The sequence below is a fragment of the Saccopteryx bilineata genome, chromosome 3, assembly GCF_036850765.1.
Source record: "Saccopteryx bilineata isolate mSacBil1 chromosome 3, mSacBil1_pri_phased_curated, whole genome shotgun sequence".
In the NCBI taxonomy this organism is placed as follows: domain Eukaryota; kingdom Metazoa; phylum Chordata; class Mammalia; order Chiroptera; family Emballonuridae; genus Saccopteryx; species Saccopteryx bilineata.
In genome coordinates, this window is record NC_089492.1 from 119517896 (window position 1) to 119535722 (window position 17827).

The window sequence follows — 17827 nt, forward strand, 5'->3', positions numbered from 1 at the left end:
CCCTCTCTCTGACTTTCTCTGTCACAAAATAAATAAATAAATAAAATTAAAATGCTTAAAAAAAAGACTACATAACACTATAATTGAAAAAAATTACATAAAATGATAAATCCACAAAAAAGATCACTGATCACAGATCATAACAAATATACATAAATGTAGTCTTAGCAAAATGCAGTAGAGTATCACTGTCATTTATTGCCTCTTGGTTTGACAGAGTTCATGAATATTTAGTATTATTCAAGACATATATACGTAGTATCTACTATTTGATCACTTCACAATTGGTTATCCTCTGGCTTCATTTATTTTTTAATTTTTAGATTATTTTAGTGTTGGAATTTAGTTTAAATTTTGATATATACAATTAAATGTGTTTATATACCTCTGGGAAATGGCCATATTCTAAACAAGTCAAGAAAATAAAAATCACCTGGCTTTATATTTCATTTTCATGTCTTTTACCTGAATAGGTAGCACATAAAGGAATAAGGGACATTCAATAAAGCTGGTTGAGACGAACTAGGGCTAAGGTATTGTTAAATCATACTACATTAAAGACACAGCAAGACGCCAACAGAGTTGTCCTACCCTACCACAAATCCTAACTTTAAATTTAGTCAACAGCTGCTAATAAAAAATTATTCTATAAATAACTATGGAATGTTTATTATGTGCCAGATGCAGAGGTTAATTTATTACAAAGCTAATGAAGTTTGAACTTTACTGCCACTTATCTGTACATGTCCTTTCCAGCACCTAATTTTGTATTTGAAATGTAAAATTCTTTTTCTTAAGTATTCCTTAAATTGTATAAGCTTCAAGCCCTATAAAACATGAACTTACCGCTGATGCTCAACCAGCAAGGTTCTCACATACTAGTAGACTGTGTTACCACATGCTTAATTGTTTAGAATCAGTGTCCGGGAGGCATAGGTGCAAGGAAACATTATTTTTACAAGTGTTATAGTTCTTTTTGTTTTTGGTCTCTTTTTGGAGACTTATTAAGATTAAAATGGCATATAACAAGTCTAAATGGACAATGTAGATGGCAATATATCTGAAAGGTGTCATACTGATAAATCCTAACCTTTAGTGCTACACAACCAGGGTTACTTAGCCCTTTGAGTAGTGAGTTTTTTTCATGCTCGCTGACCCTCGGAGTGAGGTGTTTTTTTTCCCAAAAAATGAAATTAGTTCCCATTATAGTTTTATTAACTTAAAATCATGTTTGTTTGATAATCAATTTATGGAAACAAAAAGAACATACACTTGCCTTTTTTTAATGTTGCGTTATACATTTTTAAAATGTGTACTCTGGATGGTCAGGAGGCACAAAGACATACATGAACATTAGTACTACTCAAAGGGTTAGTTGGTATCAGATGATTTTAATATAAAAGTGTTATTAACCTAGAAACAAGTTTTCAGAAAAGTATTCAGAAGAATGGGTCATTTAGTCCTCCCTCTCTCCCTCCCTTCCTTTCCTTTTTTTCCTCCCTTTCCTCCATTTCCTTCCTTCCCTTCCTTTCCTCCCTCCCCATTCCCTTCTTTTCTACCTCCCTTTCTCCCTCCCTTCTTCACTTTTTTATTTTATTAAGTGGGGGGGGGGGTAGGCAGACAGAGAGACTCCTGCATAGGTCCTGACCAGGATTCACCTGGCAAGTCCCCTACCAGGCAATGCTTTGCCCATCTGGGGCTGCTGCTCCATTGTTTGACAACTGAGCTTTTTTAGCATCTGAGGTGAGGCCACAGAGCCATTGTCAGCACCTGGGGCCAACTTGCTCGAACTATTTGAGTCATGGCTGCTGGGGGCGGGGTGAGAGTAGGAGGAGGGGAAGGGATGGGGAAGCAGATGGTTGCTTCTCCTGTGTGCCCTGACTGGGAATTGAACCCAGGACATCGACACACTGGGCCAACGCTTTATCGCTGAGCCAACCGGCCAGGGTCATGAACCATTTAATTTCTGACATTTGTTCTCAATGATAACTTTATAATTTACTATTTGCAATAATGATTTATTAGAATCATCACTTAGCACCATTAAGTAAAATTGGCTTCCACTTGAACAAAAGATAACAAACACAATAATCTTTGGTCATGATCCAGGTTTTAAATTTACACATATCCTGTTTGTATCATCTAAGATCTAAAATAAACAATTTGCTATTCATGGGTTCTCATTACCTTCACAGATGACTTCTAGCAGAATGAATATGCAAATTTACAACAAAATGTATTTAAGCTAAAATATTTTGAGGATATTTTCACCTTTAAATCATACTTTGGATCAGTTATTGACAGATAATTATAATTAATATTAACAATATTATTATAACCTTTTCTAATTTTCATCATGTCTGAGGATTCATAGGTTTATATAATACATAGAAGCACTTCTGAAGACATGCAACACCTAACTGATGATACTAATATGTTAGTGTTGCAAATGGTAAACTATAAAATGGCCATATACATATTTAAGATTACCATATTCTAGCCTTCCCTGCTGTAATATTTCACTTAGTTAAAATCAATTGATAATTTAAATTCTTAATCTTTAGCTTTACAAGTTGGTTTGTCCAGAGGTGTGCTTTCAGAACATTCAAGTTCATGATGCTCTATTTTAAGAAAGGATAAAGTAAAATGTTGATGCCATTCCTGTTATACTTATTTAAAAATAACATTTTTCATAGAGCAAATCTGACCAATAAGAAGTTCTAAGAATTAGGAATAAAAAAATATTGTTTCTGATAATGTGTTAATATTTTAGAATTTTCATATTTTGTAGATGTGAGGAAAAAGTTATTTTCAAGATAAGGTAATATATTAAATAACTTATATCATAGTTATGTTAATATAAATATTAACTTTAGTAATTAGTTCTTAATGTCTATATGTTTCATAATATTTCTTATATAAGTGAGAACAATGAATAATCCTTTTAAGTGTGAAAATATATGGGAAGAACTTATATTTCATTACCAAATGAATTTACTTGGAATGGCGCACGCTTTCATGTTAGACTAAGTTTTTGAAGTTTTCATAGGACTTATAACTAAAACATATGGTTTTCTTTTAAAGTTATATTTTGGACTTGTTTAAATTTTCTCATTGGGGCTACCATACTATTTAAATTCCTTTATTTTAAATGTAATTTTTAACCATCTATATTTTTAGTAGAAAATTATTCATGCTTCACTAAGTTTTCATGTTTATTCCACTGTTATATATACCATTGCCCATTGAACAACACAGATTTGAACTGCACAGGTCCACTTATATGTGGAATTTTTCAATAAATCTAGTCAGCCCTTTTTATTTATGGGTTTCACATCTGTGGATTCAAGCAACCACAGATTGAAAACAGTATGTTAGGTTTGTGGTTGGGAACCTGCAGATGCATAAGGGCCAACTGTATGCATTGTTCCATTTTATACAAGGGATTCGGGTATCCACTGATTCTGGCATCCTCAGGGGATCATGGAGCCAATCCCCCCTAGAGACCAAGAGCCAACTGTAGTTAAATTTCTGGAGAGTCAAAAATTGTATGCAGATTTTGACTGCATGAGGTGGTTGGTCCATACTCTCATGTTGTTCAAGGGTCAACTGTATTATTATCATAATTTTAAAAATCTTCCAGCCTGACCTGTGGTGGCGCAGTGGATAAAGCGTCAATCTGGAAACACTGAGGTTGCCGGTTCAAAACCCTGGGCTTGCCTGGTCAAGGCACATATGGGAGTTGATGCTTTCTGCTCCTCCCCCTCCTCTCTCTCTCTCTCTCTCTCTCTCTCTCTCCCCCCCCCCCCCTCTATAATGAATAAATAAAAAAATCTTAAAAAAAAAAAAATCTTCCAGTCTTTCTATATAATGCTATGGAGTGATCCCAGGATATATTGAGTTAAAAACATTAACAAATAAACAAGCAGGGGTATAGATAAATATATATAAATATTTAATTATATATATACATATATATATATATATATATGTATATATATATTCATTAAATGAAGGATACACCAAAAGTGGCAGCCTAAAGGGGAAGGACAGGAAAAATGTGAAGAAAGCAAAGATTGAAACTAGCCCTCACTGAATATACCATTTTTAAAGATCTGATTTTAGAACCAGTTATACATAGTTATGAAATAAAATTAAATAAAGTACTTCTCAAACATCAAAAGCACATTAAAGGACCCAGTATATCAAACTTGTGGCATAACTTCATGCAAAAAGCTATTTCAAGTCTCTTTAAGCCTGGACAGGCAGTGGCACAGTGGATAGAGCATAGGACTAGGACACAGAGGACCCAGGTTTGAAACCCCAAGGTCACCAGCTTGAGCACAGGCTCATCAGCTTGAGCATGGGGTTGCTGACTTGAGTGTGGGATCATAGACATGACCCCATGGTTGCTGGCTTGAGTCCAGAGGTTGCTGGCTTGAGCAAGGGGTCACTCACTCTGCTCTAGCCCCCCAAAAAGGCACATATGGGAAAGCAATCAATGAACAACGAAGGTGCCGCAATGAAGAATTAATGCTTCTTATCTCTCTCTCTTCTTGTCTCTCTCTCTCTGTGTGTCTCTGTCACATACACACAAAAAATGTCTATTTATAATATAGACATGTTTTACCCCTTGTGGGATATCTCTGAGAGCAAAGGAATTGCAAAGAAATCTTAAAATGTTTTCATAATTATTCTAGTAGAAATAATATTTTTAGAAATATTCAACCATTTTCTATAAATGTTGTATAACAGGTCAGCAAATTACATACAGCCTGTGAACCAGACCCACTCTGCAACAATTACTGTAAATAAAGTTTTATTAAAATGCAGCCATATTCATTTGTTTACATATAGCCTGTGTCTGCTTTCAAACTACTATGGCAGAGTTGAATAGCTATAACAGAGAAGGGAAGAAAGCCATCATACTACTGGAGTCATCCCAATAGGTCTCAGGAACCAACTTGGAAGGGATTTCTATGTCTAAAGATGAGTGCAGAAATATTCCCATCTGTACACTATTTAAAGGAATACAACAAAATCCAGCACTCAATAAGACAAAATTCACAAAATTCAGCTTCCAATAAAGATATAGTAAACATGAGAAGAAGTAAGAAAATGTAGCCCTAAGTAGGAGAAAAAGTGACAAGTAAAATCTGTTCAGTTTCCCCAATAATCAGTTTTATCAACTATAAAACAGGTATAATAATTATATCAGTTAAGATATAAATATATTAAGAAAATTAAATAAGGTAACAAATAAAGACTTGAGCATAATGCCTGGCACTTTGCAAGTGATCAAGAAAAGTTAACTCCTTTAATTTTGTGATAGAAAATGATTTTATTGCTGGTAATTGCAAAGCACTTGGCATGTCCTTGTACAAGACAACTTTAAATTAAGTAGTTATAAACACCAATATCTTCTACTCTTATTAAAGGGAAAGAATTGTATATTATTACTCTTACAAGATTAAAACCATTCTTCAATATAAAAGTTTTTTATTTTCCTAAAAATTAGTTAAAATATAAAAAAATCAGGTCTTTCTCTTTAGTGTTTTTAATATATTCAAGTGATAAACCCTATTACCTATCACACACAACATTTAATAAAATGCCATTTGATCCATCTTGGGCATAAAATTGATGACATGTCACGCTTAAAAGTAGAATTTGTGACATTTAAGTCTTAGTGATTAATAGTTCAAACATAATAAATGCCACCCTGCAGTGAGTTATCCAGAACTGAAAAGCAGTTAGTGTCAAGTTTAACACTTCACTCACCTTCCAAAAATAAACTGCAGCACATCTGATTCAAGTTATCCAAGTAAGAACATATCAGACCAATACTCTTTATGAGAGCAACTAGCACAGTTGGATGAAATAATTTTTTAAATTCTATTTAAAAATAATAAAGAACTACAGTGTATATTTGAAGGACCAAGATCCTAGACAGAAGCAAAGCCCAGAGAAGTAAACTTGACATTCGGGGCTGCTTTTGCTTTTCAAAGCACTTGCCATTTTGTAATTGGTGGCCACGAGATTGAGAAATTTAGCAGAAAGTTGTGTTTGAAAAGTTGAGAAACTGCACCGAGTTTTAGGTATAGCTGTTGGGTCGAGGGTCCGTAGTATACTTCAGGGCCTGTGGAGGAGCCAGGCCTTTCAACTGGGATTCCCCAGGGGTTCCACTCTCAATATAAGTATCAAGTGAAAATAAACTCTCAGAACTGAAACTCGGGTTCAAATAAACTCAACCTTAGAATGCTGTTGTTTAACCCTTGCCCAATTATCTAACCAGAATCAAAAGTAAACTCTTTCTGGAAATAAAATAATATCATATATAGCCTCAAACTGTCCCATTTTTAAAATGCTATGTCCAACATTCAATTAAAAAAATGAACAAGGCCCTGGCCGGTTGGCTCAGCGGTAGAGCGTCGGCCTAGCGTGCGGAGGACCCGGGTTCGATTCCCGGCCAGGGCACACAGGAGAAGCGCCCATTTGCTTCTCCACCCCTCCGCCGCGCTTTCCTCTCTGTCTCTCTCTTCCCCTCCCGCAGCCAAGGCTCCAGTGGAGCAAAGATGGCCCGGGCGCTGGGGATGGCTCTGTGGCCTCTGCCTCAGGCGCTAGAGTGGCTCTGGTCGCAAAATGGCGACGCCCAGGATGGGCAGAGCATCGCCCCCTGGTGGGCGTGCCGGGTGGATCCCGGTCGGGCGCATGCGGGAGTCTGTCTGACTGTCTCTCCCCGTTTCCAGCTTCAGAAAAATGAAAAAAAAAAAAAAAAAAAAAAAAAAAAAAAAAAAAAAAAAAAAAAAAGAACAAAACAAAAACAGACTCATAGAAACAGACCAGATGGATGGTTGCCATAGGGGAGGGGGATAGGGAGATGACTGAAAAAGGTGAAGGAAAATATAGCCAACAATATTGTAATAAGTTTGCATGGTGACAAATGATTGCTAGAATTAGTGGGGTGATCACATTGTAAGGTATAAAAATGTCGAATAACTATATTGTACACCTGAAACTAAAACATAATATTGTATGCCAAATATACTTAAAAATAAATTCATTTTTAAAAAAATCTAAAAAATAAGACCAAGTGATCTCGAACAACAACAATAAATGAAAGACCAACAAAATATCAAGAGAAAAAGCTTATGTCAAGAGAAAAAAATTATAAGAGGCTTACAGTTTAAGATGGTGGCACTGGAAGACCCTGAATGCACTTCCTCCCAGAAACATCGAATTTATACCTACAGACAGAGCAGTTCCCCTTGAAGAACAACTAAATGTTGACTGCACAGCTTTTATGCATACAACAAACAAGAGAAAGACCACAAAGAAATAGGTCTCCCTGCAGTCTGCTCCAGCTCTAACTTCCAGCACTGGGACTCTGGAACCCCTGCCCCCATGACCACCCCAGGGACTTCCTGCAGACCACAATAGCTTCAGCTACAGCACCAGAGGCTTACCTCCAGAAATTCTTGCAGCTGTTAGAAAATGTGGTAAGTTTTTTAGACAATTTCAACATGGAGCCTCAGATGTATATAGAAGATTCATGAGCTTAAACGGAACTTTATTTGAGACCATAATACTGTCTTAAGGCTCTTCATGCTTCCTTCAGATATACCTAGGACTATAAATAAGCAGTTACATATGAAGAGTAAGTATGCAGCTTTCTGACAATGATTGTTCACCTTTACAAATAAAAAGGAAAGTAAACATATCTCTCTCCTTCCCTTATTTTAGGTTCCTATCTTTTACACATAAAAATCCTTATGGGTTAGGGTTATGGTTAGCCTATAAGTAGAAAGGCTTTTTGGACTGTAGATTTAAACAAACATCAAGACTTTCTTTATATTGTTACTGGCTAAACTGAGACTAAATGGTGAAACACAAATTTTTAAAAAGGTTTAGATGATGGCTTTGATGATTATGTATTAATCTTCAAAGCAGAAATTAAAAAACAATATAATAAATTGAGAATGTTTGCCAGATATTATACATTTAAATATTCAATTTCTTCAGTTCTTATCTTGGCTAGAAAAAGATTGGGACTGTAAACAAAATTAAAAATAAAGATGCAGAGAAACTCTACTCTGGGGTGAGTAGTGGCAGAGGTGAGAAGGTGGAAATAAAGAGAAAAAGTCAGAAAATCTAAAAATTGTTGTAATTAAATTTCTGACACTGTGATGACAGTATAGGTTTTGATGAAAATATAAAACCCTCCCTCAATATACTAATATGCCTACTCAATTTGGCATAACAAAATACAGATGACAAACAACAGAAGGTTCATACTTTTGCAGTAGTTAGATTCTTTTCAGGATCAATGAAAGCACAATTTAATTGAATGATGCAAAGTTAGATTTCAAATAACAAACTCAGTCTGAAGACAAAAGGCTTAATGTCTATAAAATGTCTTCATTGTGCATAAGATTCAGGTAAAAGACCTTCAAGTTTTTGTTGTTTTCAAGAAGCTTTCTTTGACAACAATGAAATCCCTGTGGAGCAGCAAACACTGGGAGACCAGGAAAGGAACCCACCTTTTTTTGTTCATCTGCTCTCACTGTGACATTGTGGTGAAAGATCTCACACAATAAGAACCTGATACAGAGCACAAGGATCTATAAGAAACTGGTTGGTTTTACTCTTTGTAGCTAATAAATGGAAGACTGAAGTGTATGTGAATTTATAACCTCTTTGCGCCACCCTACACTATAATTACTATAAAAATACAAGTGAAAACATTCATGATTTGTTACTTTGCACTAAGATACAAGGGACTGAGCACATTCAAGATGTATGGGGCATGTTTTGCCACATGTCTTGGCTTCTGTAGCCATACATCTTCAGAGAATGGATTAGAAGGACATTTAAGCTTATTAAATAGAAAGGTGATCCCCTCACATCAAGGTACATGAGGAGAAAAGTTCAAGAATTATGAATTCTTAGAAAACATAAAAAATCCTTTGGACCCTGGCAAGGAAAATGTCAACAAGTCAAAAGAGACTAGATGGCTATTGACCAGTTCCACGAAAGCAAAGCTGTAATCCAAGATGGAATAATGCTTTCCCACCATGTGTCTAAGGCACAAATGACACTAATCCTTTTTAATGGTCACAAAAGCTGACAACTTAGTCAGCCTTAGAACTGAAGGCACAAAATCATCTCTGGGAATGACTCACCATAAACAGGTCACGAGCACCAATGTCAACAGCTAACAGAAATGCCTTTTCAAATCTCTGGTATCTGTAAGGAAGAAATGTTATTAGTTGTGAACAAAACTATATAAAAGGAGAGAGCCATTTGTTTAATGTATGTATGTGTTATTGTTTTTGTTCTGATGGCAAAGATACTTTCAAACAGTGGAGCCTTTGACACTGGGATCTTTTGCACGTGAAATGTTGTACTTAGGAATTGCCGAGGCACAGGGCCTCTGGAAGTCCCTCAGCGCCACTTTGAAGGATAAGCATAATGCAGAGTGGGTGCTGCTGAGTAAGGGAAAAGAGAGCTTAGGACAGTGGTTCTCAAACTTTTTGAAGTTGGGGCGCATTTAAAATCCTACAAATAATTGTAGGCACACTATATACAAATTTCTGAGTGATATGTTATAATAATTAAGTCAAATATTAAAGAAAAAAATATAAACTCCAAGAGTGCTTTTATGGTAATTAAGTGAAATAAATATGACAAAATTAAATTTATTCTGATATTAAAAAACGTTTTTATGTTACATTTTTTGAGTTATGCTTTTTAGAATTCATAAAAAAGTGGGGTTAAAAATTTTAAAAATGACAAAAAAGTAATCTTTATATATATATATATAGATAGATAGATACATTCTTAGTAAGATTTAGTAAATTCGGCAGGTGTCAGCACGAATGTGTTAAGTTTTTTCATTCCTGTGTTTATAAGAAACACGAGCCTGATGTGTCCTAGCAATTTCTTCAATGTTTGGGCATATATTTGAAAGGCAAACTCTCATTTCCTCGTCAATACATTGAAGAATTCCTCTTTTTACTCTTAATTGTGTTGAGTGCAGAAAACCGTCACCATACATATCATCTTAACTTTACATCAAACAAAGGATAGAAGAAACTTGCCTCCAGTCTTTCTGGGGAACGGGGGGTGGGGGGGGTGGGGGGGGGTGGTAGTGTAAACAATCCAGCACCACAGCTTAACAACCTTTTGCAATCTAATCAGGCAAGTGAGCTGGGGGGGTTGGGCAGACTGTCAGTTTACAGCCAACTCCCCACACCTCTGTCCCCCAAAAATCTAAACTCCAAAAACCCTGTTAGTTTTTTGGTCCCCAACAGGTACATATTTCTCTGGAATATCATAGGGCGCACCTGGAAATCTTCTAGGGCACACCAGTGCGCCCTGGCACATACTTTGAGAACCACTGGCTTAGGAACATATTTTTCATAACTTTATGCTTTATTGTGTTTTGTAAGAGAAAACTGAGGATTTGGAAAATATAGCAGGATAAGAGTAACTGACATTTTAATTATACTCTTGTGTTAGTTAAAAGTTGAAAAGTCAAATGTTGCATTATTATAAAAATCTCATTTGTCAGTTTTTGAAAAATACATCCTAGGCTGTTGTAAAATGACAATATAAGTGGTTTCTAAATGCTTTTTAAATAATACTTTTCCACTCTTTTTCAATCATTCTCTTTCCCTAAAGTATAATTTTGAGCATTTTCTTTGTGTAAATTTAATTTTAAGCTAAGATAAATGAGAATAAACTGCAGCTTAAATTAGTAACATTTATAGAAAGTTTAAGATCTTAAGAGAAAAATATTTCATGTACATGACTATTGAACTGGTGGTTAAGGACACCAATTCCCCAAAGAGTCAAAAATCCACCAATAACTTAACTTTCCCCAAATTTAACTACAGTTGGCCCTTGATAGTCATGGGAGGATTGCTTCCAGGACCCACCACAGATACCAAAGTCCATGGATATTCATGTCTTTTATATAAAATGGTTAATACATACAGTCAGCCTTCCACATCTGCAGATTCCCAACTATGGACAGAAAATATTGTTTTCAATCAGCAGTTAGTTAAATCTAAGGATGTGAAACCTGTAGAGGACCCACTGTATTTACTGAAAACAAACAAAAAAACCCTGCATATAAGTGGATCCTGTGGTTCAAAACCATGATATGTAAGGGTCAACTCTGCACATGATTTTGGAAGGAAAGGTCCTCTTTATTTTGTCTGAAAGCTGAGATTTACATAGGTATAATTGTCAGCTTTTCTGACTCTAGAAACAAGCAATTAATTATCAAGTTATTGCCCTGGCTGGTTGGCTCAGCGGTAGAGCGTCGGCCTAGTGTGTGGAGGACCCGGGTTCGATTCCCGGCCAGGGCACACAGGAGAAGCGCCCATTTGCTTCACCCCTCCACCGCACTTTCCTCTCTGTCTCTCTCTTCCCCTCCCGCAGCCAAGGCTCCATTGGAGCAAAGATGGCCCGGGCGCTGGGGATGGCTCTGTGGCCTCTGCCTCAGGTGCTAGAGTGGCTCTGGTGGCAATATGGCGACGCCCAGGATGGGCAGAGCATCGCCCCCTGGTGGGCAGAGCTTCGCCCCTGGTGGGCGTGCCGGGTGGATCCTGGTCGGGCACATGCGGGAGTCTGACTGTCTCTCCCTGTTTCCAGCTTCAGAAAAATGAAAAAAAAAAAAAAATTATCAAGTTATTCTCTGTTCTGTTTCATTTTATGAAATGTGGTGGTACAAAATATCGGATTTCATAAAAACATTAGTAATGTGGAATATTAACTAAGATATTATAAATCTTATTAGTGGAAGAGCTAAAATAATTAAAATTCAAACAAACAAGACTTATTCTTTTTTTTATTCATTTTTAGAGAGGAGAGAGAGAGAGAGGAAGAGAGAGAGACAGAGAGGGAGAGAGAGGAGAGATAGACAGAGAGAGAGAAGGGGGGAGGAGCTGGAAGCATCAACTCCCATATGTGCCTTGACCAGGCAAGCCCAGGGTTTCAAACCGGCGACCTCAGCATTTCCAGGTCGACGCTTTATCCACTGTGCCACCACAGGTCAGGCCTAGACTTATTCTCATAACATGAGCCGGTAGGTCCGGAACCTGAAACACTCCACAATTTCCATGTGTTATATATATATAAAAATTAGGGGATATTTTATCACTTCATATTCATTTTGATATATCCCTTAATTTTTGTGAACAGTATATTTTTAGGTAGGATAGACAGTTACCAGGGCAGGAAAGGGGGAGGGGATGATAAGGGGGTTAATCTCATCCACTGAAGGAGGGAGTTAGCAGTGTTAAGGTCTGCCAAAACAAAATCACCAGATGTCCACGTGGCCTTGAAACACTGTATGTTAGTCCCAATATCAAGGAAGAGAGCCTTAAACCCCTAGATGTTAGACTTGAGAAAAGGGAAACAAAGCCTTGAAACTAAGAGTATATAACTCCTAAGACCACAGAAGGTGGAGTGCTCAGGTTGGCTGAGTTGCCAGCTTGTGCCTTGTGCCAAGTGTATAACTTTGCTTAATAAACTGCTTGCTTTACTTGAATGCTGCATCCTGTCTCTCATCTGAATTCCTTCTCAGGGTGTGACAAGAATTGAGGAAGGAAAAGCCCCCTTGGACCTGGGCTTTCTCCGGTGACAATTTGATGACTGTTATGTGTTTTGATGTGGATCTCTTAGAGTTGATTCTAATTGAATTTCTTAGATGTGTAGATTCATGCTTTTAGTAAACATTTTCTTTTTTAAGACTCCCATAATGCACTTGGCTTGATAGCATCCCACAGGTCTCTCAGGTTGTTGTATTTTTCCATTCCTTTTTCCTTTCTGCTTCTCCAACTTGATAATTTAAATTGTTCTATTTAACATTTACTGATTCTTCTGCCTGCTCAAATCTGCTGTTAAGCCTCTCATTTCAGCTGTTATACTTTCCAGCTCCAAATTAAATTTTTTTTTAATTTATTGATTTTAGCAGGAGAGGAAGGAAGAGAGGAAGGGAGAGAGAGAGAGAGAGAGAGACAGGAACACCGGCCTGTGCCTATACGTGCCCTGGCCGGGGATGGAACAGCGACCTCTACAATCTGGGACTATACTCTGTCTAACCAACTGAGCTATTTGGCCAGGGCTTCATATTATCTGTTTGGTTATTTTTTATAATTTCTATCTCTTTATTGATAAATAAATAAGACATCATTTAATAATTTTAATAACATATCATTCTTCTGGTTTCCTTTAATTCATTGTCTTTGGTTTTCTTTACCTCTTTGAGCTTATTTAAGACAGTTGATTTCTTTTTTTTTTTTTTTTTTAATAAATTTTTATTAATGGTAATGGGATGACATTAATAAATCAGGGTACATATATTCAAAGAAAACATGTCTAGGTTATTTTGTCATCAAATTATGTTGCAAACCCCTCGCCCAAAGTCAGATTGTCCTCCGTCACCCTCTATCTAGTTCTCTGTGCCCCTCCCCCTCCCCCTAACTCTCTCCCTCCCTCCCTCCCATGTCCTCCCTCCCCCCCCACCCTTGGTAACCACCACACTCTTGTCCATGTCTCTTAGTCTCATTTTTATGTTCCACCAATGTATGGAATCATGTAGTTCTTGTTTTTTTCTGATTTGCTTATTTCACTCCTTATAATGTTATCAAGATCCCACCATTTTGCTGTAAATGATCTGATGTCATCATTTCTTATGGCTGAGTAGTATTCCATAGTGTATATGTGCCACATCTTCTTTATCCAGTCTTCTATTGAAGGGCTTTTTGGTTGTTTCCATGTAAGACAGTTGATTTCAAGTCTTGTCTAGTAAGCCCAATGTCTGGGCTTCCCCAGCGATGCTGTCAATTTACTTTTTTACCCTTAAGTGGGCCATACTTTTCCTCTTTCTTTGGGTGCCTTTTATATTTTTTTTGGAAACTAGAAATAACGTGGTAACTCAACTCCAGCGATCAGATTCTCCCCCATGCCACGCACCCTGTAGGTTTTGCTGTTAAGGGCATTTGTTTAGTCATATTCCCTTTATTCACCTGCTATGTACAATCACCAACATCTCTGTTTCATTATCTCAGCAATCAGCCGGATATCATTTTTAAATCCTGAAGCAACAAATAATTCTCCCAATCTTTAAGACTGACTCGGAGCTAGGGCACTCCTTCCCTGCTACCTACCTACAAGTCTATCTTAGCCTTCCCTTCTTGCTTGTGTAGAGCCCAGAAGTCCTCTGGTTTAAGCCTGGGATTCTCTCAGGTATTTTTTAAGTATTAGTCCTACTCTGTTGTACCCCTGATTTCCTGGTATATGAAGTAGCCAGCCCTTCAAGTACCCTAGTCCCTTAAATATCTTCTCCTTCCCAAGTCTTTTGGTCTGTCTGGTGCTTTCCTCATTCTCCATCTCTGGCCTGAGATGGTTATTCATATTTTATGTCTTTAAATGATTTTGACACATACAAATGCACTTGCCAGAGATGCTATTGCAGTCTGAGGGAGGCAAAACAAAAGCCAAGCTTCTGCACTGGTCCCTCTGAAAACCACAAGGCTGGTCAAAATGCAAAACCACAGTTCTTGAAAACAAGGTCTGTTGCAGTCCTCTGACACCAATAGCTAACACCAGGAATGCTAAACACTGTCCCCATGAACCTGCCATACTGGGGGATGGGGGGTGGTAGGCAGGTAAACAAAACGCAACAATGCTCTCTGACCAAAATTTAGCAGCCTCTGTCTTTATTAAACAGTTCTCTGATTGTTGTACACTTTAAAAATTATATTCTACAGTTTTAAAAAACCTAATTTTGTCTGCTTAATGATTGCTTCAGTGGAAGTACTAATTCTTGGAGCTACCTACTCTGCTGTTTTCATGACGTCTCTTCCACTTCTATTTATAGACCCCAGTGTGGTATTCATGAAAATCTCTCTCGCAGATCTCCTACTGCAGGGAGCATGACTGACTGACAGCCCCAGCTGCTGCATTTTGAAATGTATTGTTCGTTGTGTTTTCATGTTAAAGCCACACTTTCTACAAGCTGCCCCTAGGAAATGACTGAGGGCATTAAGAGATACTTTGACAGTCTCGTTCCTGGGTTACATGGGGTTCTTCAGATGGGCAACACTGGTTTGAGGACTCCTGATGATATGGCTATGACTCCATGATGACAAACCAATATGGCTGTTACTGCTTCTTTGTTCTGCTTTTACTGATTCTGCCTTTTTAGCTTCAGTAAACCAGCTTCCACATTTCGCATACCTTGTAACCCTGCCCAACTGCGTGACCGTAAAACCCCAAAGACCCTGCCAGGCAGGGTTCAGACTTGGAGAATCAACTCCTCTGAGCCGACCGGATAATAAACCAGTTCTCTACCTCTCTGAGTGTCATTGGCTTTCTGTGTTCCATTCTGCCATAACATCTGGTTCCCTGACCAAGAAGCCAACTGTACTGGCCCCTTGTGTCACTGGCCTGGCGATAAGTACCATAGAACGGAGGGGACCCTCTGTGTGAACAAGGTAGCACCACCCAACATTTTGCATGGGACCTCCTTTCTGGAGCACCCCCCCCCCCCATGCCTGGATAGTAACTGGACCCAACTGGAGTCAACAGAGAGACAAACTAACCTTTTCGGGATGCCTATCTGGATGAGGTAAGGTCTAGGGACCAGTTCCTGAGTCAGGTTTGTCTCCGGACAGAAGGGGAGCTTGATCACTTCCCATGGTCTCAGGATTGAGACACCAGATAAGGATTCCCTGAGAAAGGGGGGAAATGTTCTAACTTCTGAGTGCATGTGTGAGCGTAAGAACCTATCTGTGGCTCCAAGGTGCAAGCTACGGAGTCCGAGTGGGCCCTAACATGCAGTTCTGTAGCGGCATCATAAGGCATAAGGGTGACTCGCTTCTCAATAGAGGCGACCAGGCTCGGGACTTAGCAAGTGCATCTGATAAGCCAAGACACACCTAAGTTCTTGTGAGGGACACAGCTAGGAGGGCATGTGAGTGTCCTGAAGGGGCACCCCACCTTTGTTTGTCTTGCAGCACCGGATACAGGGAAAACAGAGGTAGAAATGGGGTCCAGTCAGTCAAAATCCACCATCTTGGACTGCATGCTTAGGAATTTTAAAAACGGATTCTCTCATGACTATGGTATGAAATTCACCCCTGGAAAGCTGCACACCCTTTGCGAACTAGAGTGGCCCACCCTTCAGATTGGGTAGCCATTGAAAGGAACCTTAGATTTGCCAACAGTTCAGGCAGTGTACTGGGTCGCGACAGGCAACCCTGGTCAGCCAGATCAGCTCCCTTACATAGATTCTTGGTTATAAATAGCACAGACTCTGCCCCTGAGGGTTTGATTCTGCGTTAATAAAAAGGGAGAGAGAAGAATCGTTGCAGCCCAAACTCAGTCCCCAAGGGGACCCAGGCGAAAGAAGCTCATTAATCAAGGAGACCCAGAAGAGGACCCCACACCTCCACCTTATGTCCCAACTGCCCCGCTGGCACCAGCTACCTTGCCTGTGGGTCCACCACCATCAGTTTTCCTGCCCTACAAGCTGGAGCCTGAGCCTGACCAGCCAGACCTGGAACCCATTGGGAGATGCCTGTGATCGGCCCAACAAACATCTGCCTGCCAGATGCCTCCCCGGGAGACCTGAGGATCCCAGCAACTAAATACAGATGGCAGCGTCCAGCCGGGACAGCCAATCTTATATTATCAACCCGTCACCACTATGGACCCTTTGAATTGGAAATACCTCATGCTCTCCTATTCTGAGAAGCCCAGGCTCTTGCAGACCGCCTAGAGTCCATCTTCTAAAATCACCAGTCTACTTGGGATGACTGCCTGCCGCTTCTCACCCTGTTCAACAAGAAGCGGCGAATCCCGACCGATTCGGGAAGAGCGAAGGCGAATCCAGACTGATCCGGACCGAAACCCGGAAATGGCTACAAGATCAAGCTCCGGTAGGAACCCTGGATGTGGAGGCATGGATGAAGGCGGCAACCCCAGATGCCACACCAGATTGGGACTTCAACACTGAGGGAGAGAGGAATTCCCTACATCTGTACCACAAGGTGCTTCTCCACAGAGTCCAGGCAGGGGTTAGTAAAGCCACCAGTATGTCCAAAGCCACCTTCATGACTCAAAAACCTGACGAGCCTCCTGTTGACTACTACAAATGGCTCTGCGAAGTGTTACAAGTCTACACCCTGTTCCACCCAGAGGCAACCAAAAATCAATGAATGGTCAACACCGCCTTCGTATCCCAATCATATCCCAACATCTACTACAAGCTCCAGAAATTAGAAGGCTTTGCTGGAATGAATGCCACCCAGTTGTTAGAGGTCGCCAATAAGGTCTAAGTTAACCAGCACCAGGAAGTTTGGAAAGAAGCTGATAAGAGAATGAAACAAAAAGTCTCCCATCTGGCTGCAGCCCTCTGGAACCCTGACCGGGTTAAAAAGCGGGGACCTCCCAGGAAGGGCAGAACAACAGGAGGCCTACCCCTCAGACATGACCAATGTGCTTACTGCAAGGAAACAGGACTCTGGAAAAATGAATGTCCCAAATGGAGGGCAAGCTCTGGCCCTGCCGCCAAAACTGCACAATCAAGAACAGGAAAGGATTGCCTGACCAGGCAGTGGTGCAGTGGATAGAGCACTGGACTGGGATACGGAGGACCTAGTTCAAAATCCTGACATTGCCATTTGAGCATAGGCTAAACATCTTGAACGCAGGGTTGCTGACTTAAGCATGGGATCATAGACATGACGCCATAATCACTGGCTTGAAGCCCAAGGTTGCTGACTTGAACCCAAGGTTGCTGACTTGAACC

The 17827-nt window shown here is 39.3% G+C and overlaps 1 protein-coding gene across 3 annotated transcripts in view; it reads right to left on the reverse strand.

The window, feature by feature from the left end:
- Window positions 1-17827, reverse strand: part of WDPCP (WD repeat containing planar cell polarity effector) — a 444357-nt gene that overhangs the window by 122337 nt on the left and 304193 nt on the right. For all 3 annotated transcript variants that reach the window (XM_066267228.1, XM_066267229.1, XM_066267227.1), the window contains exon 13: window positions 9183-9246. In XM_066267228.1, the coding sequence (XP_066123325.1) occupies window positions 9183-9246 (64 nt within the window). The remainder of the gene's footprint in view (window positions 1-9182; window positions 9247-17827) is intronic.